Raw genomic sequence first — 25,976 nt, 5'->3', positions numbered from 1 at the left:
GCTTGTCAAAGTGTCCTCATGTCTCTGTAACTGCTGATTTGAGCACAATGATAGCGCAGTATAAAGGTGCAGGCTCACACAGCAGAGTCATATAGGAATTTTATTAACGTTTGCTCAGCGACTAGCTACAATCTGCTTGAGGCTAACCAGCAGGAAAACCTCTAGATTAGCGGGCGTTGCCTCTATAGCCTGTGAGCAAGACCAAATACCGCCAGAGGAACTCTCATTCATGGACATGTGTAAATTTGCAGAAAAACACAAACACACCCTGGTATGCACAGTCTTTGGCTCATCTTCTGGCGCACAGAACCATCGTACAACAACTCCAACATAAATATTCATCCAGGAGGAGGAAGAGGGAGGAAACATGATTTAGAAAGCAAACAAACTTTTTGCAGGTTCCTCATATATAATGCATTGGAGAAAGCCCCTTTATTTTAGTAGTAGTAGAGTATAGCAACATCCTCTTGAGAACTGCATTTACGCATTCATGGATGGAATTTTTGTGCAATTGTGTGGCTATAGATATATGTGAGGAAAAACTCCAACTGTGTGCTTGTGTGAAATTTTCAATATCTACTCAGCTTTAGCTCTCCACTGTTATCCCTCACACACACACACACACACACACACACACACACACAGAGGCTACACAATTACGGACAGGCTTTGGAGGCAGTTTGGAGAGTCTGATGTAATGCAGCTTCAAACACTCATAGGGATCTGTAAGAACATCACACACTGTCACCAAAAAAATAAATAAAAAAATAAATGAAACTCTTACCCTGTCAGACAGATTGCTGAGGGAAACGAGCACTGGGAGAGGATGAAAGAAGGTGAAGAGACAATACAGGTGATGAGAAAGCACACGAATAGAAAAGAGGATGGATGAGGAGGAATGAAAAGAGAGAAAAGTGGGTGAATCTGTATTTTTTTATGCTCCCAGTGTGGCTTGCGTCAAGTCAAACCAGGGTAAAAAGACAACTGTTATAAAAACGCAGTGCGGTTTTTTTGTGTGTTTTTTTTTTTTTTTTCTTTTTCCGTTTTCGTCTGAACACTAGATTTTTATTAAGGCTATAGTTTAGCCTGGGTCAGAGTCGCATTAAGTGCTCACAGTTTCACAGCTCTCACCAGAATAGGCTGGTGTGTCAGGCGACTGTGTGTTCAGCGAGGCATCTGGGAGATAAAGAGCTAAAAATAACCATTACAGAGCCTCTACACATGCTTCTACAGCCAAAAGCCCTCCTGTCACTGATACAGACACGAGGCTTCCAACAAGCTGCTGGATTATCTTGATTTACCTCAAGTGTGTTTGGTGACCGACAGGAGGATTCCATTTTTCAATTGGTTTTATTCCAAACGAGCTCATCTGAAGCAAGTAATAATTTTACATTTTGTGATTCTACTTTTGGAGTTAAACTAGAAGCATCAATCCGGATTGGGGTTTGATTGCCGCCGGGGATAAAGTGGCAAAAGTAGAGATGGCATTAGATTTCCTGTCCAGACATGATTCCTGGGATCAGGGCCTTTGCCCCACCCACCACCACCGCTCCTGCTAGATCACGTGTGACAAATGGAGATGGTTAGCCAAGGAAACTTCAGAGAGCGTGAACGCATCAACTAGAATGTGTGCCAGAAGGGTAAATTTAGCTACTGTTTGTGTTCGTTAGCTTTAAAGCATTAGAGGCAAATAACAGGCAGTCATCTCTTCAACTTTAACAGTTCTCTGTGATGGGATTGGAAATATTCTAGCGGCTCACACAACTCACCATAGGCAACTAGAAAGTGGCTTGGGCATTTTTTTTTTTTTTCCCCCCAGACATGGCAGCATTGAAGTCCAGATTCCATTTCAACTCATTTATTCACAACTGCTCTGGAACACACAAAACTCTTTTCATGACTGATGAATTTCGTATCAGTATTATTATATCAGTATTATCACCTAGTCCTGCAGTTTCCATTTTAAATAAATGATCTACGAGAACTTATTTTTATGTGGTCGAAATGTCGACAGATAAAAGAAAAATTTGAGAATAAATTGGAAAGTGGGTCGGGCGGGCGGTTTTATAGTAAATTGACATTTCTTTAAAAGACACTTCATGCTCTACAATAATATCTCTGTTTGCATCAGACTAATAATATATATATATATATATATATATATATATATATATATATATATAAACCAATGTATAGTTTTTGTGATTTTATTTAAGATGAACAAGGAAGAAAGAAAAATGAGAAAGGCTAAAAGAAAGTGGTTATTTTTATGCCTCACATACACCAAAGAAAGAATTATTTTTGGGCTGTCAGACAAGCCAATTAACAGTCAACACACAGAGTGTGAGAAAATAGAGAGGAAGAGATATAAAAAGACGCAGAGATTGTGAAGTAAGAGATAATTAAAACTGTACTTAGTAGCTGAATAGTTCTCCCTCTGACTTCTTGGATTTAGCATGAACTCTGTGCAACCACCAGTAAATACAGCTAACCACTGCACCAATTAAAAAGGAATAAGAAAACGTTGGTCTAGAAACACTGCTAACAGCCTTTCCTGCAAAGTAAATAAAACTTTGCCAGAGTGATTAGCTGCTACGCTGTAAGGTTGCTGCAGACCTACAGTTCTGTATTTAATAAGGTTAACATACTCTCATTGTTGCTGCATTATAGAGCTTCCATTTGGCCGTAAATTGAATACAGTGAAATTATTTCATGAGCCATTTTTTGTGCTGAAAGCTATATATTACACTTTTAAAGATTCATATCCTCATTCTTCACCCAAGAGTTTTATCTCTTCCCTCTGCCAACAAAGTCTCATGGCTTGGAGCCAACCTTTCGTCGAATGCATGTAATGATATATCATGCTCATTTTTGTGCTTAAATGATAAAGATGATTTAGGAAAAGGGGTGAACTTGAATAATATCCCTCCTTTTTCTCTGTCTGTGCAACACACACCTCTGCTTACTGTACAATACAGCACAGCAGTGCACCATAGAGGTGAGTACCCACGGTGGGAATGGCTAGACTGGGGTCAGCGTTGGGTGAGATGGTGACACACAGCAGCAATGCATGGGCGTTAAAAGGCAAAGGTATTATGCATTCTGTATACGGTAATGCTGAATCAGCAAATCAATGAATCCATTAGTAACTCCTTCGACAATGTATGCCCTGTGTAAGAACCCCAAGTATTAGTTGGTCAGAGTTTCTCATACATTGGAGGGAGGATTTGCTTTCTTTCGGTTTCACCCAGAAAAGCTGTGATAGAGATTTTCATCTTATGCTGGCATGTCAACAAAAATAATTAGTTACAAAACTCACTGCCAGAATGAAGCAGGAAGACCCAAATGTCGCTGAATGGTTCAAGACTTAAGGATTCTTGAATGATTTGATTTTTAAAGTAAGGTTTCCATGAAAGCAGGTGTAGGTGCATTATCGGTATTTTGGAAATATCAAACCATTCGGTCCACAGAGAAATGCTCCCAGCTAATATTCAGAAATACTTTCTGCCTTAAAATGAGCCATCAGGACTTCAGCAATTCTGTGATGTAGCTACTACATGGACTGCTACACCATCAGCCTCCTCAGGCATGTCTCTAGAATGGCCTAACCATAATTCTTTTTTTAGAATTACTTTATTAGGGGCATAACACCAAGAAGTCACTTCACTACTGAGCTAGAAAGCCACATCACAGAGAAAAAGTCAGTGTTTAACTCACGCTGCACAGCCTCTGGATGGCAGGAGCCAATATAACACTGGACTGCCTTCTTACTGATTACAAAAAAAAAAAGAATGTTTTCCAAAATAGTGGAGCATTTCAATGTAAAACAGGCTGCGTTTGGCCTCTTTCGTGGTGAATGATAACGTTCAATCAGTGTCACGTTTACTGAACAGTTCCTCCATTCTGTATTCAAGGCCATGCTGTCATGCTTTCTGAGGACTGGGTAACCATCCACTTTTCTCCTGCCCACGGCTGATCCTCTGATTTCCTAATACCAGCAGTCCTGCCAAACATTGTAGAAGGACTTGCTTTGTCTGTCCTCTCTCAAGCTTCTTCTTTCATCTCCAGTGGATCTTTCCCTACCTGACCTACTTTAACCGTCTGTTTTTTTGCGCAGCTCAGCCTGGTTGGTTGCAGGGCCACTGTAGCATTTTTTAATCTTCAGCACTCAGCTTTTAACCTGTTGTATGTTACAAAGACAAACTTTTTCCTACTTCTGGTTTTGAGAGCCTCCTCAGTCAGGGTTAGGGTTAGTGAATGTATCCTGCAGGTTACAAGTCTTTCTTTTGTTGGGTTCCAATGTTTCTCCTCTTTCTTCTTTCCAATCATCACTCTAATACAAAATATAAAGCTTGATACAATGACATATCACGTTAGCCCTTGTATTGATATTGTTCTCAGTGAAGTTGTTGGCAATGTCCACAACATCACAATAGCATTAAGTGGTGAATGAGCCTATTGTGATCACTTTGGGAGCGATTCAATAAAAGATGAATGAACGCTGCCAGCAACTTAAAATATTCAGCATTTCCAGGGCATCAAGTTCAACATCTCACATTCAGGAAGGAAAGAAATGAACTCATGTATGAACCATGGCACTCTCGAAACTGTAGTTTTTCCACACAGGAAGGTGGATTAGCGAAATGGACTTGGAGCATATTTTTATAATGAAGCAATGAAGTGTGGCCAACTTAAAATTAAATGAAAATGAACCTCCTCTCTCTCTCTCTCTCTCTCTAATTAAAATACCATAAAAATGTTAAATACAAGACCTTTAAAGTTTTCATATTGTTATGATGTATGTACTGTATAATTGGTTTCTTAATGAAAAAAAAAATGGAAAACTGTCGTTTCCATGGTTTTCATTGTGTATCTTTCTTTAGCTGTCACTGCAGAGACCGCTCACAATGTCCAGATTAGAACTGTCAGCCTACTGACCACATTTAACCCTCCAGGATCATTCCCACCAGTCTCACACCTCTGAAGCAAAGGGTAGATAAATCACGAGTTAGAGCCTCTTAGACCCCCCCCTCCACTTCAACGAGTGTTTTTTTTCCCCTCTCTCCGTGTTTCTAGCCCTCCCAAAACGTCCTGTGTTTTGACTTTGACGCTAATTCTGTTCCCTCGATCTCTGTTCATGGCATCTGCTGTGTGAGTATGGGGGAGGAGCATTAAGAATTAGTGCATGATATCATCCTTCAAACTAAATGTTTTACTGTAAACAGTGTCGTAAACCTCTCCCCCTCGCACACACACCATTATGCTTGCCATGATAGAACAGTAGCTCATGAGCAGTTATTAACAATAAATAGTGGCTACAGACAATCAGTGTTTCCTGTTCGCCATTACCTCTCCAAATTAGTCTCACTGTTATTTGTGTTGCACTTGGGACATCGGGAAAATATTGCCAAGCCAAGCAGTGACAATTACCTGGTTCGGGAATCAGTTGCTACACTCCGGTCATACGAAGTAATTAAGAGGCACTTGGGTGGGAAGAAAGTAGCGAGGACAAACTTCTCCTTAGTTTCCACCTCCAGCTGCCTCTGAGGGATTCCCACATACTCTCAGACCAATATACAATCCCTCCGGTATGTCTGAGTCTCTGCTCCCCAAAACATTGACAACAGTGTGCAGAAATACTATCCTGCTGTTTTTTTTTTTTGCCTAAATCTAACTGAAACCAAAGACTTCCTTTGGGAATGCCTTTAGCATCCTAAATTTTGTGCAGACTGATGAGTTAGAGGTTAAACATCACTTGTTGGATACCATCCTGAGTTTAGGGAGCTCTTGAAGGGAGGATGAAGAGCGTCCGTGCTACATAACAGTATTTGTGTTCTGTCCCTGCTGCTCTCTCTTCAGGTTCCTCCTGATTTCCTTGTACCTTCCCCATGAAGGATTGGATTAAACTGTTGAGCGCTTATCAAGATGTTTCCTTTTCTCTCCCTCCCTTCTGGGAGGCTGGTGCCATCCAATTATTATCTTTTGGTGAGGGCTTTGTTTACATTTTAAGCACTATAGATATTATTTGTGAATTTGTATTTGCTAGTGTTTATGTTGAGTCATCCTGAACGACAGAAACAAAAATTTGAGTAGACATATTTTCCCTTATCTCACACCAGAGAGCAGGAAATGATCTCCTTATATATATATATATATATATATATATATATATATATATATATATATATATATATACACATACACACACACATTTGCATTCTGTAAACAAACTAAATAAATAAGACTTCTAATTCTGGCGAGGCTGCTTCAAGTTTGAAACTGAAGGAGTTTTGAGAATCAGTTACAAACCAGGAGAAAATAAACATAACAAAGAAGACGGATGAATTAGAAGATTATAAATAGATAAAAGACAGAAAATGTTTTAATTTAATACTCAGCACATGGTGGTGAGGCGATGTGAGATGTTCAAAACCTTTAGAAACTTCAGACACACTAATTTCTACACTTTGTACTCTGCAGCGCTTTGAACAAGCTGGTGTTCAGCAAAGGTTACATAACTGATGCCTCCCACCTTTCCGGCTGCATTTTTACAATATGCTTAGCATTATGATTGACAGGTCGGAGAGCTGCAGGACGTCATTTGCATTAGTAAATAAGGACATCTTAAGCAAGATCACTGTTACCATGGTGATGGTAGAAGACTTAGGGGCCAGTATTTAAATTGCCAGAGGGGCAACTAGACAGGTGTCTATACGTCAGTGCACTTGACATACAGACACACAAATATTTTAGAACACATTGTGCATTCTTGTATGGCTCCCTCTAGCTGTTAAAAGATATGCAAATGCAAGTTCTCTCACAGTAGCTTCAAAGATTTAACAATCTATTATAGACAAAGGCACAACTTCAAAGGAAAGGCTCTTGGCTGAGGAGATCCTCCAGCACACTCACATCTGACACAACTCACACACTTCTTACTCACTAACACCTGCACACATGGACTGCAGTAGAAAAAGGCCTGGCTCACAGCCCAATTTCTTTTTTCTTCTCTTTCTATGTGCCGTTTAGTTTTTTTCTTTCTGATAGAGTAAAGAATACTTTCCCATTCCATGCATCAAAACAGAGAGCACCTTGTCCCTTCCTTCCTGGCTCACTGATCAAAAAAGCATGAGAAAGGGCAGACAGAGATCAAATGTGCCTGTGAGAAATACACCCACAGGACAACTCCAGAGCCTCCACTGACGTATGCAGTGCTGGTATCCAATCTTACCGTTCACACTTCAATACGACAACATAAGAGTTCATGCACACACTTAAACAAGCATGGATGACTGGTTAAAGGTCAGCTTTGAAGAGGCCAGCCTAATTCTCACAAGGTCAATTTTCAATATACGATCTTGGTTTGGAAAACATTGAGTGAGAATCAACTAAGCCCTGCAGCTGCCAGCCTAACCAAACAGCAAACTTCTCAAATCCACTGCTGTAACCTGTAACTATTTAGCTTTATAGAAATAAAATGATCCATGACTTTGCAGCTGCATGGTCTCATTCCAGTCCCAAATGTATTTAGAAACCAATCTGGGCGATGACAGCTTTGATATTATCTACAAGAAGAAAAAAATCAAAACAAATCACACACACACACACACACAAAGCAACAGCCAAGCTAGATAAAAGGACAGAAGGCTGCTATAGTAAGGAATCCTCCAGCACTGGCAAATAAAACACTCCTTTGCATGTGCATTTAGTAAAATCACTTCCAGGATCTTAAATGTACCATTATGACAGATTGAGATAGATGAACAGAAGTGTAACTTCTTTGATAGATTGAGAAAATGTTGTGAACATGTACACATCTGTATAAGTAACAAACAGCACATGCTGCACATGTTATTAATATGTGCCTCTATCTCGTTTAGAATTCATGGCTGAAAGATTGACTAATCTGCTGCGGTGCTTTACTGAATATGAAAACTGCAGTGTTCAAAAGATTATTATAGAGATTGGACAATCCAGGTTGAACTCTCAGGAAAAGCTGATGTGGAAAATATGTTCAAGCTTCCTTTCTCTAAGTGTTGTGGTTAAATGACAACTTGGACTTGTTTTCTTCCATCCTCCATTGCTGCCCCCTGCCTCCCCTAACATATGCATGCTTTTGATTTTATGCTACAGCACTGATCTCTGAGCATAGCTACCAATTCCTGTTTCAACCACAACCAAGTTTCCTGTACACACAGCAGGGATGTTGTCAGAGGAAGAGTACAATGCCTTTGATCTGGTTAATGGGCATTAATAGTAAATGGTTAATGAACAAGAAGCAGGGAGAAGGGGTTAGTGAGCAGTGAACTATTCCAGAGGTTTCCTATCTGAGGCCCGTCAGGAAGGATATCAACCCGCAGCTCTTCTCCTCTGCTCTTCCCTCTTTACGCTACTCCTCTCTCCTCCAGGGATCTCATTATGGCAGACTGGCCATGAGGACTGAGCCAATCTGTGTATGGCGATGGGCTAAACACAGGGACGAGCCCTCTGTGTGAGAGGAAAAGGGTAAGTGGGGGGTGACAGTGCAGGAGTCTGAGCCAGATAGTGGAAGGAAGGATGTGGAGACAAAAACTGAGGGATACAAAATATAGGGAGGGGGGGGGGACTGAAAGGAAAGTGGGTGTGTGCAGAGAGGAGTCTACTGTGATACAGTCGAGCATATAGCCTTAGGTACCAGATTGTTATTACTGCTGCAGATGGTGAGGAGATGCTTCCAGCAGATTGATGTATTGTTGTAGAGGGGTATGTGGATATACATGTCACATACATGTCTGCATGTGGCTATTTGCTTGTCTAGTTTAAATAATGTCAGCTAAACGTCATGTTTTTCTGGATAAATAATCAATTAGGAGCACAGAAGGAAGCTTAGTGAGCTACGGCATCCAATCAAATCCCCAAACACCAGCTGTAAAGTGTCTCTCTTACAAAATGCAGCCTGCTATAAATATCCAATCAAGTGACTCCTGTGTTTTGTTTTTTTTTTTTAAACAAAAAAGAACAGTAAATGACAAAGTGAAAAACTAAGATGAGCTGAATTGCTCAATCCGTATCTCTCATGTCTTCCTCCGGTATCTGGATCAAGATCCATCTTGGCCTCTGCTCTTTTTCACTTGTCAGCTCTTCTCCATTTGTCTAACAGCTTTTATTGATTTTTTTTTTCCGAGGAGTCATGAAGATGCTCTTAATGTGCCTCTGAAGACTGTTAGTGTGTTTATATAAGTGTGTGCATCTTTGCAGAGCCACATATAATAGTCGATATCCATCTATGGATGGTTTGGACAGGGACAGTGATGAAGGGAGGAGAAACCAACACACGTGCCAGTACCTGTGCATACTCACGGCCACAGACGCACTGTTGCACTGTCTAATATTCAAATTTTCTTTCTATTCTCTGGCCTCCCTCCTTCTGGAGACATTAGTGCTCTCCCCCCAATTTCCCTCTCAATCATATAGCCATGAGTAAATCTTTAAGATATCTTCCTGATGGCTTCCACAAAATCAATGGCTATTTTGGAGTATTATTTTATAGGCTTCAACTGGGCTACGGACAGTATATCTATGTAGATTGAAAAATCTCTAACAAAGACGTTATTTAAAGTAATTACTCAGAACGGCAGAGTAAAAAAAACATTTTGTGTGGTGGTGGTGGGGAGGGGGAGTCAATTATTGTCTCAATGGCTCAGATGTACAATGAACGTTTCCGCAGCAGTAATTCCTGCGACGCAACAATCCTGCTTTACTCATCAATATATTCCATCTTTTCATTTAACAGAAATCAATAACAATTTAAAATACCTGTGTAGGAACTACTGAGATTCAATGATGACTTGTTGAAAAACGGCTTGTAATATCTACCTCAATACACAATATCTTTTTCCACTTTTTCATGTCCCAAGCAGTCTCCAGACTAATACACTGTATGCTGAGCATCTACAGTAAATTTAAGAACGCAAGAGGAAAGATTTTGGTCTGTGCTAGTTTCAAGTTCATAACCCCACTAAATGAAAATGGAATCAAAAGTACTAAACAAACCAGCTTGTCATGCAAAGAACTGCTGCTCATTTTCCACCTAAGGTATGACCGGAGAGTCACTGTTTGGGACTGTGGTTCAGTAAAGAGCAAGCGTAAAAAACTGGTGCTGTAAAAATGTACAATGCATTTACAAAGAGAGCAAGGAGACATCGAAGAGCCTGACAGTTTACACTATCTAATAAATGTGTGTTAAATCCTGAATCTTTGTATATACTTCTGCTTCTGTATATTTTGCGCTGTATCATATTTTCCACTTGGAAAATGGATAGAAATATGAGAGTCACTGTTTCTCTGGATGCTAGCTGATCCTGGGTCTGCTTTTGACAGTAAATAAGCTAATAGGCAAATGTCATGGCTATTAAATGAGTTAAGCCCAATCGATGTCAACTCCAGGGCAGAGGTATATAAATTCATTTCAAATGAGACACCCACTGACACCAATAAAACAAGTAATCTGTTAGCATCTGTCTGCAGAAACGAAGCATTGATGTGTGTTTTGCAAAGCATATGTGTATATGCCTGTGTGCATCAAGAGGCAGTGGGAGGGAAAGTGAGAAATGACAGAGTGAGGGTTGGGAAAAGGATTTAATGGGGGTAGAGGTGGAGGCATGGATGAAGCCGTCACTTTGCTTTGTGAGATTCTTGGTTGTGAGAGATGAGAGAATTATCTTCCACGCACGCTCCAGAAATGCTTACGCTAACACTTTCTCTCTGCACGGGCCCCAGGAAGGAAGGGGAGGAATGTGCAAACATGTCACCGCGATAAGAACAGATCAATGTTCACAAACATCGTATTAGTACAAGCCAGGCAAAGATGATGTAATGTATTTTTATCTAAACTTCACGTTCAACTCTCTCTTTCCTTTCTTCTCTCCTACTGACAGTTCTTTCCATTACTATCCATCACTGAAATCATCCCATTTGTGATCAGGCAGCCCAGCAGCAGTGTTGGTTTTGTTGTAATGACAAGCTCAGCACTGAACCATTTCATCGTCATTCTCATCTCCTTTAGCTTTGATCGCTGGTTTGTTGCGTTGCTGAATGAAACTCACTAAACCATCACCGCTATCCCAGAGGGCCACACTCAGCTGTGAATCATGAGGATCCACTGAAGCAGCAAAGTCAGCACATACTATACGGAGTCTCATGCCAACGCACATTTATGGGCAGATGCACGTATTCTCGTCATACTATGAACCTAAATACACAGCAAAATGCGCAGACAATGAACTACGTTCACGCTAATAAAAAGCACCATTAAATCCAGCCTCTGTCCATAACAACTCGCAAGTCTTCATCTGTTAGAGCTCACTGGTTCAGGTCTTAGACCTTATCTGCATTCAGAACAGCAGCCAGCTAGTTATTGGTTATCTTCCTCAAATTCACATAGATAAGTGCAGGAGGTTAAGTTTGCCCTGAGGGAAAGTAAGCTATACGGCTGGCACTAATGTGAGTACTGACATAAGCCTTTTGGTTTAGACATCTTCAGAACTTTAGAGAAAAGCACTATTTTAAGTTGCATAGAGGAATGTGGATGGAGCATTAAATTAGAAGACAGATGCCATGCTCATATCAGTATTCAGAGTGTGAACTAACAACCCTGAAAAACCAAGTTTTCAGGCTTAGTTTAAAATAAGCAGCTGATCAATTTGTGAACTATAGAGGTTCTGTCATTGCCAGGCTTTCATTTTCCCACTTCTTCCAGTGTCGATGCTCAGCTAAGCTAACATATACTTGGCTGTAGCCTCATTTTAAAAACTAATCTTCTCTGCAAGACACCAGGTAAGTAGATGTGGGTACAAAATATATCAGAAAATGGTCAGCTCATTTTTTACCATTATCGATCATGACTTTGTCAGAGGTTAAAATATTGACCAGTACTAGCATGCTGTTCGTGTTCTTATTCTACATTTTAGTACAACACCACGTCCAAAGTTTTCCATAGGCATCTACACAACAACCCCAGCAGAACAGCCTACACACAGCAGTCAGACCTATTGATTTACTATCAATGCACCAGAAATGACCAGTGCCTGGCCCCTTAATGTATAAATAATACATCCAGGTCTAAGGTTACAGTGGGCCTGAGCAAACCACATCAAGGGATACAACCATGTTTTATGGAAGATGCACACAAACAGACACAGGAGACAACCTGACATTGATACGGACAGAGTTGAATTCTATGAGGTGCTATGAGATGGAGAGTTGAGGATAAGGGTGTGTGTGTGTATGTATGTATGTATGAATGTGTTGAATATCCAAGTTCCATGAAATATAAATGAAGTATGTTTGAACCACCCACCCTCGCCAGGCCGTTGCAAGGTCCTTCTCATGAGCTTCCATGAACCTCCACACACACACACACACACACACACACACACACACACACACACACACACACACACACACACACACACACACACACACACACACACACACACACACACACACACAATGTGGCACCCTGACCTTACACTGATAAATGTCTGTCCTTCAGAGAGCACAATGGGTGCAGAAGAGTGATACAGCATGAATGAGGACAGACGATGAGAGCAAGACAGAGAAGGAAGAAAGAGAAACGGAAAAACAGAGCCTGGGAGACAGAGAGGATGATCTATATGTATGTTAAAGGAAGGTTTTGATGGAAGACATGGAGGCGAAAGGTGTGATGCACTGGAGTGGAGAGGGTAAAGGAGATGAAAACGGCAGTGGCTGTAGAGATTTATACTTGAAGAAGACTATTAAAAAAAATCTTGCATATGGATGGATGGAGTGGATGAAATAATACATAATACATGAGGAGAGTATTAATTCCATTCACTAAAAATGGTAATATGGTTTAAGCTTCATTTTTGTGTCAAGCATGCATTAGATTCGGTGTTTGGATGGCTGAACTTGTTATGCTTTAGTATTTAATTTGGATATGTTTGTGAGGCAGTGCTCACCTGCAGAATCTTTCGATGAATTTATTAAAAATCTCACACTGCGTTCAGGTTACTGTGGAAATACTTGTTGCCACTTTCACTTTAGGAAAAATTAACAACTTTCAGTTTTGACAAATGTTGGTTGATTTCAAACAAGTCTGCTTCACTGCAATATTTTACCGTATCGTCACACATAAAATCCTGCTGAGAAATAATGGCGACGTGTGTTCGAGTGCAGGGCTCTAAAGCGGGGGAAATAATTTGCTCTGGTGGGTGGCAGTAGTGGATTATTTATGCATACATGCAGATTCAGATGGCATCAGAGGTGATTTGCACATCACTAATGTACACACTTTGCAGCCAGTCATGTTAAGATGTAACATCTGTGGTGCTTACTGCAAACAGGACACTTCTATTTACAATTGGAACTTGCAAGCTGATGGTAGAAAACAGCAGCAAGCATTCAGAGATGTGCTGTCATAAGGAGATATGAATTCGCAGATGAGAAAAATGAGATGATTGCGCAAACTATACATCAACAACATTAAGGTGCTGGCTATGACAGCGCCTGTTTTGTGTGTTGATCCAGGAAAAACTATTATGATCAATCACTAAAAAGGCTAAATTGCTGCAGTATAAAAATACAGCACGGAAAAGTCATGCATTTGAAATGTTCAAGAAAAGCGTTTAAAGATCATTAGCAACGTTTACTGAATGTATCAAAAGTGAAAGAACTGGATTCAATAACATTTTATATTATTATTTTATAAATATCATGTGGCTGATTTTGCTGGTGAGGGTGGAAATTATATGCAACTATGATATAGAGTGTTTAATATATAAGGATGCCTCATATTTAGAAGTTGATCTTGTAAAATCTTGCAAAAATTAACTTTAGCTGTCAGATAAATGTAGTGTTGTAAAAAGTAAAATATTTCCCTGTGAAGCCTGGTGGATGGTAATGTAAATGAAGCAGAGCACATTAAATGCATACTTTGGAACCCCGATCATGTATATGCCACTGTATTAGCGGGGTTGGATGGAATGGAGGAAAACAAACTATTGAGTTCATCACATTGTATTAATATTGCTAACTCACATTTTCAATAACTTTGAGAAAATGAAGGTGGTGGGGGGGTTCTTTGTCAGCTTGGTTTTTAAGTTACACTAACTTTCTAATTAGGAAGACATTTGCTGCTGTGCTAATGAACAACAAACTCCTTCAAGCAGAACAAACAACCTAAAAACAACACACATACACACACACACGCACGCACGCACGCACACATCAGCACAAAGAGTCTCACCAGGACACCGGCCCATCTGTTTGCAAAGGGATTTTTGCTTTGCTGTCGCACTCCTTAAAAAGAGGGGAATAGATGCATCCCACACACACACAAGTCAGCCTGCAGACATGACATCATTTCTTTCTGTGCCGAGTTTCTGCAAAGAGCGTGGGCAGGCTTGCGCGGGTGTGATTACTACACTGTGAGAGGCACAGACTCTATCCATCCATGAAAACCCAGCAGAGCAGACTGTCTGTGTGTATGTTTGTGTTTTGTCTGTCACTTAAAACTTGAGGCAGTCTAAAAGCATCATTTTCGTATCTCTGCATTAGTCCCCCCAGCCCCAGCACTTTTTTTTTGACTCGGCCTCCCGCCCTTCTCCTTCTCCTCACTGTCTATATGCTGCTCATACAGTGGTTTGCTTTTTCTCAGGCTTTTGTTTGCATGCCATGCCCTGTGAGCACTGTTTAATTCTCTCCTGCACTCCCTCGGGAGAGGGGGCTAGAGGAGGAGGGGACAAGGGCAGAGGCACTTCATTAATCAATCAACCAGCTTTGAAAATGTACCTAATTAATGGCTAATTACAGGCCTGGGCACAGTGCCAGTTGGCATCCCATCCACCTTCACCAACAAGACCCCCTAAGTTCCCCAGATGACATTAGAAGTAAACACCCCTCCCCATCCCCTCCTTTTCGCTCTTCTTTATTACTTTATCCATCCATGCATAAACTCCCCCATTCTTTTCATTCCCAGCTGAAACAACAGATAGCAGCAGATCACCTAAAGATGTCTAGATCTCTGGCAACCTCTCTCATGACGCACCAGTCAGTTTGATTTCAGTCACACAGGTTTTGGTCTTACCGTGGAAATGCTGGTTGTCATCGTAGGGTCCTGGAGGCTCTCTGAAGACACCGTCTCACCCAGATGGTGGCTGGGACAATTCTTGCCTTGCCCCTGCCATCTCCCTCTGTGGGACATGGTTGCACGCCAGGCACGCTGGATCCTGGGATCATAAAGGAATAAGACAGTGATATCAGTATCTAATATTAAAAGTTATCATCCTGGCTGAAATGTGTAAGAAAACATGAGTGGTAAAAGTCGTAACATTTCCGTAACAGAAGTCTAATAATCTGACCTTCAAATTCTACCGCACGCACAGCTAAGGGTGAATTGCCGTCAATAAGTGGGCTATGCTTTGTAGAAACCTGAGATTCATTCAGCCGCTCAGTCAGTTTAATTTGGACCCTAAGATGACCCTAAATTGAATTGAGCTAACTAAGTATTCTGAATGTTTTAATTTGGATGGTATTTAACATTGAAATCCATTTGCTTAATTTGGAGAGTTCAAATTCCTTCTGGCAGCTTACAAATGGACAGGCTTCATCATGACATCCTTCTAGCTTGGCTTTTCTCAACTTCTGCCCACCTACCTCACCCCTCACCCCCTCCACAGGCTGCTTCCCCTGTCTCTCACTTTCCTCCCTCTTTCATCCCTGTGGTCACCCCAAAGTCAAGGTCCAGGATGGAGTGTAGGATCAATTACCCGATGGAGAAAGGCATTCACCTCCAGTGAAGCAGAGAGACAACTGAGCCAAATTGAACAAATTGAATTAGGCCATAACTCCTAGCTCCAAAACCACTACCTTTCCTCCCATCCCTCCCGCGGTCCCAATTTTTTCCACTTCTCTGCTCTTTCTGCTTCTTGTATCTCTCCATCCACCTCTATTCTCTCTTTAACTTCCTGTTCCTCTGCATTTTCTGTCAATTTTATCCGGGATTTTTTTTTTCTCTACCCATCACAGCGGCACACACCCCAATCATGTCACCTCCATTTATAAAGATTGGCTTTCTCTTCGCTATCCTCAACCTACAACGAAGTGAAAGCCTCAGGCAAGAGATGTCCTTCCCTCTTATACGAGGAAACCTTTGGCCAGTGTTTGTGTAAATGGGTGTTGGATAGAAGTCCACAAAGGTTCATGCACTCAAAAGTGCACTTTGACACAGACTCTGAAACCTAATCAGAAGCTAAAAATAATTAAAGCTACACATAAATTGCTCTACCCAACAGAACAAATAGAAATCAATATTAAAGGAAAAGGTAACATGGGGAACTCTCTTTATAAAACTGATTAAAAGTAAACACAGACTAAAAAAAACAAACAAAAGAGAAAACAATTACACAAAAAAAGCCACAGGTGATGCTCACAAAATAGCCTTAATCTCCAGTTGCTGTTGTTGCTCACGGCGATTAGGGCTATTGTCATCCTCTTCCTCACTCCTGCAAGGACGGCTTCTGTGAAGACACGTAAACAGAAATATTGAAAACATATAGCGCTTTCTGCTACGCATCCTGCATGTCACAAATTCATGAATTACATCAACATCAATATTTTTGTACCACAATCAGAGCACAATGTGAAGCATTGATATTCAAGGAGGAGTCTAGAATGGCAGCATCTCCATGCAGATTGAGTGCTGTGTATAAAAGGCAAGCTGTTTATTGAAGAGTAGGGACACTGTGGTGGTTTACCTCTCCACTTTGGGAATTGCTTGCCCTCCGCTGTGGTTGCAGTAGCGATGATACCGCTTCACCTCCTCCTGTGCAGTGAACAGCACCGATAAGTCAACAATGCTTTCAAACCCTTTGTGCAAAAGATTAGACAAAGGAGGATCGGAGCTATAGTACGATACAATAATAACTGCAGTATTTTGTGCATGTGTAACTGCTTCTCTGCCCACGGATGCTGTCTGTCTGGTGTAGCTGCGTAACTTTATCATTTGTTTCTGTTATCTGTTTATTAACCTCAAGAGTGGTAGCCTGTGTGTGTCTGTTAACAAATGTATGAATAATGATCAACACAGAGGCAGGAGAAAAGAAAAAGTGGTATACTATTGCTGATACGTAACAGCATATACGTGCTCCTTGGAAGTTTTTACCGACTCAGGTCTTTTAATCTCGTTCAGTAAAATGAACAAATCTTTTTTCAAGTCATTCCTTCATTTCGTTCATCGGAACCAGTTTGGTATTATAGCTGTCATTTGAGTAATGACTGAAAAAGCACGGCTTTCAAACACTGAAGAGCAACATGGTCTGATTCACTTGGCATATAATACACAAGTTTGCTTTTGTTAAACTGTTGAGCACCCTTTTGCCTTTTAGCCTACTGAAGTGGAAATTACTGATTACTTCATTTGCCGCTAAGAGAGCGCTCCACCTATCATAAAAAAAAAAAAAAATTCACATTCTGTGATGGCTGTTCACTTTAGCCTGCCTGGTCACTGAGGACCTGTAGTGTATGAATTTCTTCCAATGGAAAGGCAAGAAAGGACATTGCTAATGGTTTAGTTAGATTAGCGGGGCAAGTGAATCGTCTGAACAGTTTAGGGAAAGAGAGAAGAGGTTGAATTCTTAGCTAAGTATAAGTTTGACATATATATATATATATATATATATAAATATATATATAAGTTTACTGTCTATTAATCAACACGAGGACACAGCCCAACCACCAGAGGCCGGAGGTGAGGCAGCATGTCTCTGTATGTCTTATTGTGTGAATGATGCATGGAAATGAATTTCCCTGAGGATAAATTGCTATCTATCATATTTATAATATTGAAATATTGCCATATAATATTGCACCTGGCAGCACGGCGGTTAGCACTGTGGCCCCACAATAAGAACGGTCGCAGGTTCGGTTCCCGGACTGGGCAGCCGAACATGTCCAGGTTGATCGATGACTCTAAATTGTCCGTAGTGTGAGTGGACTGGGCATAGATGGATTATGATCTATCTGATGACACACCGATCTCTGTGACCCCTCCACAGAGACTAGACCAGACGACCCCCCCCCCCCCCCAACGAGACTAGACCACTGAGATGACTTGGTAAACAGTGGCTGCAGTGGCTGCTGCCATGACGCTCAATGCCACTAGGCAGATGGATGTGCTGCTAGCACAGCCCCATCTCTCCTTCAGCCAGCAGGGTGCAAGCTGTAAGTGTTTGTTCGTGTTTGTGTGCTTGCGAGATGGTCGACAGTGTGAGGACTCATTCAGCTCACAGATCAGTGTGATACCGATGCCAGTGACTGTAGTTACAAGTAATGAGAAAAGCAAGTGATGAGGAGACACAATTTTCTTCTGACACTGCAGGTCCTTCCCACTCTGTAGAGCATGTTGGTGCTTTTCAGAGTATTATTTTTGTTTTATGCCAAAAAAAAAAAAACAACAAAACACATCACTGTTGTCTTTCTCTGACCTTCCTCACATCCAGCTGCAGCAAACAGCTGTTTCGAAGAAAAACACTGCTATGGACCCGCTGTACACATTGAAGAGTGTGCATTGTGTTCCGAAAAATTTTATGAACAGCTGTTGCGCATAGCGGCGTATTCAGCAGCTGCAAAGCAGCATATTTCCCACAAGAGTTAGAGAAGTCCAGGGCTAAATAAAGTGTGAATATTTATATTTGTCAGGCAGACAGACAGGTAACTCTAAATACGTGTTAGAGATGCTTCATGGCTGCTGGATGGGGAAATAAGTTAGCCATGGCTTAAGCATAAAATGTGAGACTTGTGTTTTCAAGTGCCGTAATTCCCTGCAGATATGACTGACCCCATAAACATGGGGAGCACATGGTTGAACGTTCCTTCTCCCATCAGCCAGAAACTCCGATTACAACATCATCTCAAGTAGTAATTCCATTGTTTTGTTATTGCCAACATTTTCCATTGATGGAGTACCTCTGAGAGTCCAAAGTGTGAAAGATGGTCATTTCATTTTTAACATATAAAGTTTCTCACCTGATATAACTTTGTATTTGTGTGAAATCAAACCTTCCTGAACTTTTGTAATGGATTTTTAGCTACATGTTCTCAAATTGTATTAATAAACCGTTCCCAACGTTCTCTGTGCTCCTCTTAGCGAAGCCAATAGGACTTAAGTAATCAGGATGCCAGGCAAAAGGCCAATAGGGCTTTAAAATATAACTGTATCAAGTGTGTAAGCTGCAGACTCAATCAATTTCAGTCGAATGTTCAATTGAACATTCGGACATTGAGACTGTGATTACAACACTGATGACACTACGTACAGTTTCATGGGGGAAATTATGTAGCTCTGAGTTCTCAAAGACATCAGCATTTGCTTGACACTCAGTAGCTTGTGTTGGTCGTTTTTTACGGCTGCTATCTCCTGTGTTTACAACCAGCTGCAATGTCTTGGGTTTCAGGATAAAATGTGCTGAAGTTATATGAGACCAATAGAAATACCAATGTAGCGAAACATTTGTAGCTGATGACAGCAGAAAAGCATTATGTGCTGGCCATAGGTCACAGGACAAGCTCTTAAATCATGAGCTGAGTAGATGATTGCATAAGGACGGGGATATTAACAGAACCCTCACGTAAACAGATTAAGCGCATTATTTTCAATATCAAAATCAGGGCAATCAATAAGCTGAAAGGCTAGGGAGGGTGAGGGCAGACAGTAATAAGAATTATGTCACTGAAAAATGAGAGAAGGGAGGGAAAGAACAAGGATGGGGCAAGAAACACCAGCACATTGCAGAATGTCTGCTTCCCTTTAATTGATGAGTTATTAAAATCATAATTTCTCAGAGACCTAGTTCTATCAGAGAGATCGATGGCGGGCATAGCTGAGTGTCCACGCTAAAACACACACACACACACACACACACACAAAGATGCAAGCTTATTCCATCCAGCGTGTGAAGGATGGTCAGTTCTTTGTGGCCTTCAGATTAGCATGGTCTCAGTGAGGTAAACTCCGACACACACATACATGAACACAGATACACAAACGCGCCTGCATGCAAACGTGCGGACACACACAATGCGATCTCAGGAGGGGTTTGATTGCAGCTGAAACATCTGCATCAGACTATTGGCTTTTCGGCTGCAGCTCGACGTGCCGATCAACCTGGGGAAATGTCCAAGCAGAAAAAGGGCAGTATCACCAAATATGTTCGTTAATCGCAACATTGGAAATCAATTTGCATGCATGCTGCATGCAGGGAATAACATGGAAGTCAACATTTACACTTTCGCCTGAGTCTCTGAGTGAATAAAGAGCCCACGGAGGAATGTAGATGTCATTGATGTGTTATTGGATTACATGATTTAAAATGTTATTTTCTCTAATGGCTATGGGGTGAAACAAGTACTTTCCACTGAGGGAAATGGATTGAGGATATAGTTTATGTTATTTCACTTGAGCTTTTTTTAAATCCTATTTTCAGAGAGACGAAGGCAACAAAAGCAAGAGAGTGAAAGAAAAAGACATCAAGGTTTGGAGGCATAAAACGACGGAGAATCGGAATGGCAAACTTACATTGACTGAAACTGTGGTGAGAGTGAGAGAGCCATTTCATGGGGATCAGATAAATGTGAGTGAGGACTTTATACATTCACACAGCCCTCAAGACTCTGCAGTTACACAGCCATTGATTCCAGACTGGAGTAACCACTGTAATCTGATCCATAAAGCACAGATAAAGGAACAGTAACACTGAGGAGGCTTACATCACTTACAGGTTAATTTCATATCTATAATTAAGCAGTTCATCAAATACATGAACTGAACTCATTTTTCGGTGACAGATCCATTTGGTTAAAAAGGTTTTATGACCAAAGCAAGTCATTAACAGCTTTTATTGTTAATTAATCTTTTTATTTTTCCAGAAAATCTGAAGAAAACAGATTTTACATTTCTTTTGTCCAGCCAACTATTTGAAATAACAATGCTACAAAATAGAAAAGAAGGATTATTATTACCAAGAAGCGAGAACAAGGCCATGCTTAATGCTTCTGCTTGATAAATATTGACTGACCATATTTATTATCCATTCATTTTATGTCGATTTACACTGATCTGATTATTCAGCATTAATGGATCTAGAATAGTTTACGACATTAGTCTGTAAACTTGCATTATGTTGAGCGCAAGTGACTGCAGAGAGGGGCTGTTGAACATTTAAAGAAGTTGGGTATACGGGCTCTGCCACGCACAATGAGGAGGGCAAATGGTTAGTCTTACACAGAATAAGAAAACGAGATATCGCAAGAGGTGTGGAGATGTATGCGGTTTTACAACCAGACATGAAGGAGGTGCACGACAGAGAAAATGATAAAGTCCATCAAAATGCAAAATGGAGCAGCTGGGACTAGTCCCCTGCTACCATTAACCAGCAGAGAGCTGCTCTGGTTAACATATGGTTAGGGAGGGGACGGGGGCATGTTCTGACACTCACACACTTTCAGTGATCAAAGACTGGGTTCACTCATAGAGACCACACCAGCCTTCTAAGACACGATAATAGGAATGGATGGAAATGACTAAAAAAGTGAAAGGGGAATGTGGGCAGGTGGAGCCGTGCATGTGTGCGCCCATCTATGGCCGTACGTTTTGTAAGAGTTATGATGTAGTTTAATAGAAAAAGAAAATAGACACATTGAATTCTTATATTGTAATGCAGACACACACACACACACAAACAAACAGAGCATTCAGCTGAGCTAGGCCCCATATTTCTTTGTCACATGGCCTGGGCAGGCAAAGGGACAGCTATCTGTCAGTGTGCAGGCTCATCTTGCTCCTGCGCAGGTTATTACGACTCAATCGTGGAGAATTTAAGTGAGCTGGCACGAACAGCACTCAGCACAGCTCTGTCCCGCTGCGGGGGAGAGGCGATAATGCACTTCTGAAATATGACACTCCTCCCTGGCACCACACTCCCACAATGTACATCCTTCTACATACTAGAGAGGGCTGATTCCAGGCTCCCACAGCCCGTTGAGGAAAACTGATGCTGCCCTGTCGGAATGACACACACGCATGTCTGCCCCTGTTGAGCACAAACATAAGTTCATTCAGGTGGTGCCATCCTGGCACATATTTTTCCTACGTGTCCATTTAATTAGGAGCAACAAGAGGTGTCATGCATGATGCTGAGGAACAATTTCAAGATTCCAGCTGCAAGTGCTGTGTCAACGGTGTCATTCGTACTGTATATTTCATGCGTGACCCCATTAAATTCACCACCCCCTTCGGCATGCTGTTTAAATAAACTCTGTGTGAAATGGTTAACAACATGAGCCCATGGCTGTAAAATCCCACTGTCCCATTGATTACAGGGTAATAGCTGGATAGATTAATGTGCTTCTCAGGGGGTTCATGCCTTGGCAATGAATCTGAATCACTCACAGACACAGCAAGTGGAGCAGCCTGCGTATCCAATCACCAGCATTTCTATTCTCACTCAAATTCCACCCACCATTTACTGGATGAACCTTAAACAACATTTTTTGGTGTCTTCTGCCGAAGTCCGAAGCCTTCTTCGGAGGCTTCTCTGATCTGACGTGATGCCTCACTGATTGATCAGTTTGGAAGTGTAATCTTTGGAAAGTGGTGTTGAAATTAAAATGAGTGGCACTGGAAAAAATGTGGTGTCAGAGCGAAAAAGGTTTAGGGGAACATGCAGAGGACCAGAGTGAGTGGTGCCACTGTACGGTCATGTGTTTGGGAGAGGAGCAGCATTATAATATATTGCAGAGTCAGTTGAAGGCTGTGACGGAACATAGCTTTCAGAGCTCTTGCGCTAAATATTCCCCTGCTGACAATAGTGCACGATTCTGCATCTCCGGCATTAAATATTCAGAAGTTCAACAGAACCAGGTGAACCTGTGCGCCAGCATAAAGGGAAAACTGCAGCCTTCTGTGAACGACACGCAAAACTGATTTGCATAATTCAATCAATTACAAACACTGACTGCCAGAGTTTATTTGTTTTCCCCAGCTATAAGCTACATAAGCTCTGCTCTCAACTTGAAGAGGCGAGGACACACCTCTTCAGTGCAGCCAGGTCTTAACTATTCGCTGCTGGAAAGCAAGTCATTTACAGCGGGAGGCCTGATATTGATGAGACCGTTTCACAAAAATCCTGAAGTGGCCTCAAGCTAAAATGAAAAAGCAATTTCACAAACCCAACTGAAGTGAAATAATTGCACCATTTGAATGGGTGATTAAGGGAGGCCAAATTCAAAGCAGTTAAGTTGAATCCGTGAAGGGAGGGGAACAGATTTACTGGAGATTTACAAGTTCTAACAGCAGCTGTCACTGTCCAAGGTGCTGATACTTCTCCGCGATCAGAGGAGGAGGAGTTGCCTAAAAAGTCAGATATTGCCTTCAGAACAGGTCCTTGGATGGATTTCTTCTTGGGAGAGTCTTTGTGACCGAGCAGCATGAGCGTTAACTCCATGCTTCCAAAAAAAATAAATAAAAAAATAAATAAAAAATAAATAAATAAATAAAAAAAAGTGAATTACATCATTTCTGAATGTGCGCCTTCAGTACTAACTGAAAATATATCTAGCAGCAAGAACAACGTAAGCAATGCTGTTCGCACTTATGACATACACACTCTGCAGCCGTGTCCTCTTACCTGGTTATTAATGCACAGAGCAAGGTGTTTCCTCTCCCGAGCCACAGCCGGACTCCCGCTGCGCAGCCTCGCCTCCTCTCCCTGGTACATGCTCCTGGAAGGACACCGCTCAAGTTTAGACACACACAGACACACACAAAACAGACAAGAAGCCTCGCCGAAATCTGAAATCTGCCGTAAACTGTGGATGCATGAGCAGCTTATACTCCCCTCTGTCCTGCTGCAGAGAGCACCGTTATGCAGGCTTTTTTCTCTCTCTCTACTCACCAGTGCGTGTCGAAGCAGACACTGTGTCTGGACCTTATCATGCGTCCCCCAAATGAAGCTGCGTTTTGTCGCCTGCATGGCTGATGGGGGTGAGTCGCTGGATGTGACACTAACCTGTATGAGCGGTTCCTCAGCATGACGAGCTCTCTCTCCGCGGCCAGACAGAGATGAAGTGAACACTTGGAGTCGGGAGCAGCCGGAGAGAGACCAGACTTGGGAAATTCTCGCAGCCAATGGGATGCTGAGCGTGTGCGCGTGAAATGTTTTTTTTTTTTTTTTTCCCCCTTCCGTTTTTATACATATATCATTTAAACTGGCGCTCGGCTTCAATTACAGTTTTAATTATCTGCACACCTCCTATCTGCCTATCCATCCCTTCCATCCTTTCTTCCTGCAGTGGGATATCTCAGCCCATTATATCAGGATGTTGAAATGCCTCACTGCGTGTTAATCTATTTACTCAGAGCCTAGATATGGTTTTGTAAAGGTTTGCATTGCATAGCAGGGCTGGGGACGGGAGGCACGCACATGTTGAACAAACACTTGCAGTAGGTTTTGTTTTGTTTTTGTTTTTTTTTTTAAAGCAGAACACGTCATGCTCACACATCAGTTAAAGGTGAGCTCCAGGCAGGTATCCCCTATCAGGTTATAAAGCTTTGGATTATTGTGTTTAGTCCAAATTATTCTACTGTAGCAGCTGCTGTTGTGAAGGGAGGACTTCCATATCTGTCCAGTTACTGACTACTATGAAAGGATCTTCCTGCCGGTGCCCTGCGGCCTGGTGTTTGTGCTGGGCCTGACTTTAAACGGCACCCTGCTGTGGTGCGTTTGCTGCCGGACACGCAGCTGGAGCAGCTCAGTGATCTACATGGCCAATCTGGCCGTGGCGGACCTCCTCTCCGTGTTGGCCTTGCCCCCCCTGGTCATCAACAACGCCATGGGAGCCCTGTGGCCCTTCGGCAACATCATCTGCAAAACCGTCCGCTTCTTCACTCCACTGCAGCATGGTGTTCCTCACGTGCGTCGGCGTGCGCTTCCCCGTCACCGCCATGCGCCTGCGGACCAAGACGCTCTCCATCTTCGCTTCGGGCTCGGTTTGGGTCCTGGCCGCCGCAGAGATCTTACCCACGCTGGCTTTTGCGCACACGGGCGAGATCAACAACATGACGGTCTGCTTTGAAACGGCTAACCCCGAGCAGTTTAACATGAACTTCCCCTACGGGCTGTTTTTGGCCACGGTGCCCTTCCTGGTCGTGGTCACCTGTTACTGCTCCATGATGAAGGTGCTTTACTGCGGTGTCAACATCTCCAAAGTACACTCTCCTGGTTGTGTGTCTAATGTTTGTGGTGTGTTTTGTGCCTTATCACATTGCTCGCACCGTCTACTTGTTTGTGCGGGTCTATATACCCGGAGACTGTGATCTGCTCAACGTGCTCATGATCTCCTATAAAGTCTGGAAACCTGTAGTCAGTTTCAACTGCTGCGCAAATCCACTCCTCTACTTTCTGGGCTCCTCGCAGCAACACCGGGAGCTCCGGGCCTGGCTGCTGAGGAGGAAGAAGCGAGTGCACCCCGGTGTGTGTGCGTTAGATGTCCCAAGGGCAGACCTCGACCTGAGCCATCAGTCTGTACAGTGACTTTCATCATGAGTCAGTGGATAATGGGTATTAATAAAAACTAAGGACTGCGCCGACGCCGTCTCCGAGCTGCGTTTAATAATCTTTTTATTGTTCTAAATATAAATGAAGCATTTGGCAGCGTTCAACACGTTATCAACGTCCCTGACTTGTGATGCATTTTTTTATTCTAATAAATTTGTATAAAATTTGGAGGGGCAGCAAAAGTAAGACACAAACTCATTCTGCAAAAACCTGAGATTGCTAGAGGAAGTTGTTTAAAAGCGGTGATACCAGTCCAGAAGTGACATTTTAACATTTGTGTAAATTACCGCCCCCTGGCGTTCAGAGAAAGGTGTGTCCATAAAATAGAAAAAAAAAAAAAAAAAG

General features: G+C 41.9%; 1 protein-coding gene across 3 annotated transcripts in view; it reads right to left on the bottom strand.

The window, feature by feature from the left end:
- Window positions 1-25,976, bottom strand: part of schip1 (schwannomin interacting protein 1) — a 186,297-nt gene that overhangs the window by 157,221 nt on the left and 3,100 nt on the right. Inside the window, exons 1-5 of one of the 3 annotated variants that reach the window (XM_029516758.1) lie at window positions 24,084-25,952; window positions 23,703-23,796; window positions 16,776-16,843; window positions 16,452-16,538; window positions 15,107-15,248 (exon numbers count right to left, since the gene is read on the bottom strand). In XM_029516758.1, the coding sequence (XP_029372618.1) occupies window positions 15,107-15,248; window positions 16,452-16,538; window positions 16,776-16,843; window positions 23,703-23,796; window positions 24,084-24,106 (414 nt within the window). In that variant the 5' untranslated portion in view covers window positions 24,107-25,952. Of the gene's footprint in view, window positions 1-15,106; window positions 15,249-16,451; window positions 16,539-16,775; window positions 16,844-23,702; window positions 25,953-25,976 lie in introns of those variants that run through there. The other 2 variants (XM_029516759.1, XM_029516757.1) reach the window with 2 other exon arrangements.

This window comes from Echeneis naucrates, chromosome 13 (genome assembly GCF_900963305.1).
Source record: "Echeneis naucrates chromosome 13, fEcheNa1.1, whole genome shotgun sequence".
Lineage (NCBI taxonomy): Eukaryota > Metazoa > Chordata > Actinopteri > Carangiformes > Echeneidae > Echeneis > Echeneis naucrates.
Note: the sequence above shows the minus strand (reverse complement) of the source record. Positions and strands in the feature narration are given on the sequence as shown.